Source organism: Echinops telfairi, unplaced genomic scaffold (genome assembly GCF_000313985.2).
Source record: "Echinops telfairi isolate 266 unplaced genomic scaffold, ASM31398v2 ScPeMD7_45;HRSCAF=164, whole genome shotgun sequence".
Classification (NCBI taxonomy): Eukaryota; Metazoa; Chordata; class Mammalia; order Afrosoricida; family Tenrecidae; genus Echinops; species Echinops telfairi.
The window spans coordinates 687,827-691,151 of NW_022103943.1; the positions used below are offsets into that span (position 1 = coordinate 687,827).

The following is a 3,325-nucleotide window of genomic DNA, read 5'->3' on the forward strand; positions in this document are numbered from 1 at the left end:
GTCCGAAATGTGATTCTAATACAGCAATTAAACAGAAAATAAATTTATGGTTGAAACTATCTGTATCTTGAAAACTCGTTAATAAAAACCCACTTTGAACTAGAAAAAAAAAAAAAAGAAAATGAAGATGGCAACATATGTACAAATGTGCTTGACACAATGTATGTATGTATGTATGGATTGTGATAAGAGCTGTAAGAGGCCCCAATAAAATGATTTTAAAAAATAAATATAAAAATTGTAATATTTTAGAGATTTTAAATATGTTAAAATATGAAGAAACAATCTGTGACATTTGGTGAATTTATTTTCCACATTCAATTTCCATGGTCAGTGCTGATTTATTTTTCTAAACTATAGTCAACTGGTATGTTTGTATATTGGTTTTGAATAGTCCTATTCAGTTTTAATGGCACTATGATATGCACCTAAAAAGGGACTCTAAACCCTTTGGATTTTAAATAATTTCTTTGGTTTCCCCACCCTCACTTTCACTTTCACCTCACCATTCTTACACAATATAGTTACAAGTTATTGCAAAAGTTACCACTTAAGGGTAAATCTGAATTTCTGCTAACCTTAAAATTGCATAGATTATATAAAATTATCCATAGATTTAGTTACATTTGGTGGTGGTGGGAGAGCACAATGGAGGATTATATAAAACATACACATAGTTTTTAAAGGTCTATCCTTGAGAAAACGTTAAAATGGGATGGGGTAGGGAACGGGAGTGGGGGCGGAGAGGGGCTATACTTCTCAGAATACAGGAAATATGGTAAGAGCAAAACAAGGAGGAAGCCAGCTCTGTGCTTGGAGGGAACCCGCCACCATCTCAGGTCTCTGCATCATCTGGGCACCCCAAAGACTCTCAGGTCTTACAGTCCTTATGGGGGACCAACCTTGCGCCTCTGGGAGATCCACATTCCCACTTGAAAACACTGGAGAAGCTAAACCTCCGAAAAAGCACTGTCTCTTTGCTCCCAGGAGGGTTTATCCTGAAGTTTGGAACCCCCAACAGGGGTTGTGCCCCTCTCCTCTCTGCACCTCCTCCAGAGTCACCAGTGCTGAAGTCGAACCCACCTCGGGAGAAGTATTAGAATATATTTCTCCCAAACCAGGTAATTTTTTTTCTTTTCTTCTTTCTTTTTTTCTCATATGGGACTTCCAGGCTCTGTGAGGCTTACTTATGCAGTTTCCTAGATTCCCCCCCTTTCCTGTTTGCTCCACGGTTTCAAAATAGAAGAAAGAACATACAGGCGCCAAACAGATTTCTCAAAATATACTTGGAGGAAATGGTGGATATTTAATGATACTAGGAATTATTGTAGGATTTTAAATGCAATAATTGCACTGTGGTTATAATTTTGAAGAAGTAAATTTTATCTTATAGAAATACATTCCGAAGTACAAGGGGGTTTCAAAATGTTCACAAAAATTATTTTCATTCTCTTTAAATTCCATTATTCCACAAAATTTTAAAAGCTCTATTATAGAAATGAACTTATTTTTTATTTGCTTCAGTGTAATTTAGGGGCGCTAGGCTAAGAGTTATAAACAAAATGGTCATGAGTTTATAATTGTTAAAGTTGGTGTTTCATAGGTACCGTGCTCACACATTTGTGTATGTTGGATTTTGTTCTATTTAAAGTAAATTGGTGGTTGAAGATCAATAATAATGTACTAAAAGTCTAATGTCTGTGTCCAACCAACACTGTGCTCAGGGAAATGACCACAAGGCAAGTCTTCAGGCATATGTGACTTTTCCTTTGCGTAGGGTGGGAAGAGTGGAGTTAAGTTTTTAAAATTACAATTGGATGTGGTAAGCATAAGTGCCATAATGTTTGCTTGTTCAAGATACTCAATAAGCATGAAGAATGGACCAAGCCACTGCTTAATAGTAACAGGTAGTCTCTGGGTTACAAACAGCCTTATTACTAATTACTAATTACTTATAACTTGTAATTAGTTACTAACCACTGGAAAAATTTGAGGAAAATGCAATGATTCTTATTAATGAATGGAAGTCACTTTGTGATGTACATAAAACATTATTATTATTAATGATTAATATCACCACTGTATTATTATGTGAAAGATGTTTCAGTGGATCTGGAAATACTTCTTTGATGTTTCCCTACATAGGAAGATATGTTTTATAAAGTGAACAATACCATCCTCTAAGGAGCTCTGGAATGATCAAGGTGGGCTGCAAAAGCAGATATCTACATTTTATTCTGGATTATAGGCTATAATAAATTTCTTTTTGAGAATTAAAAAGAACCTCTTTAATAATGTGGACAACAAACACACACGATCTTTTTAGGGGATGAATGGGTTTCTGGGCTGAGGAAGAAATGTTTTTTAATTGCCAAGGGAACTTTGGGTAATTTTATTTTTTCTGAAAAGGTAGAGATAGACCAAATAAGTTTGGTAACAGCTGCTAGATATACTGAGAAAAACATTTGACTAACAGTTGATGAATACATAACCAGCTTCTAATTTATGTACATATTCCATACACAGACAGACAGACAGAACTACAAGGACTGCTTATAATCTTGAGCCATCAAAGAGGAAAGAGGAACTTTCAGTGGGCCTTAAAGGGTGCATGACATCTGCCATGTGGAGTGGGAGGGAAGACTTTCCAGGCCTGAGGTTTCTAGAACAAAGGCTTAGATAAGTCTATTCTGGCTATAATTCAATCTATGAGGACTAGGAGGGGAATTTAGAGTATTGTGCGGCATTGAATGCCATACTAAGGAATATACAGCTTATTCCATAAGCAGTGACAATCATAGAATATTTTTAAGCAAGTGATTTAAGCATTTTTGGTGGTTTGCACAGCAGTTTAGGTTCCTATTCAGCAATTTTTATACAAGTTATTCAGTGACATTGGTTACATGTGCTACATTGCATGACCATTATCATTTAGGAGTTGTTTTTACTATTAGAGAAATAATCTATTTAGTTGAACTTTACAGAATTTTTAGAAATGTGAAACTAAATTTGACCTAAGTCTCACAGATCCTTGCAATCCAAAGTCATGCAGCACATCTTTATGGAGTCCTTACAATGGACTAGGCTTTGTGCTAGGAGCTTTAGGGGATAGATAGCCAAAATTCTTACTCATGTTCATCTCATGTGGGTTAGCATAGATAGTAGTAGTGAAACATATGTTTGAGCAAGTGGTAACCAAGGAGACTGTGGACTTGGATCTTATGGGTAATGCTTGCAAAAAGAGTGAGTTCTGTTTCACTTGAAAGCATCTATATAGGGTTTGACTTGAATCTCCTTTCATACAAATTTATTCTTTTCATCTTTA

At 35.5% G+C, this 3,325-nt stretch overlaps 1 protein-coding gene across 1 annotated transcript; it reads left to right on the forward strand.

The window, feature by feature from the left end:
- The first annotated feature begins 889 nt into the window (after positions 1 to 889).
- NBDY (negative regulator of P-body association) lies at positions 890 to 1,100 on the forward strand. Its single transcript, XM_030885761.1, is given in 2 exon segments — positions 890 to 1,003; positions 1,005 to 1,100. Coding segments are annotated over 2 exon segments (210 nt in total).
- The last annotated feature ends 2,225 nt before the right edge of the window (positions 1,101 to 3,325 follow it).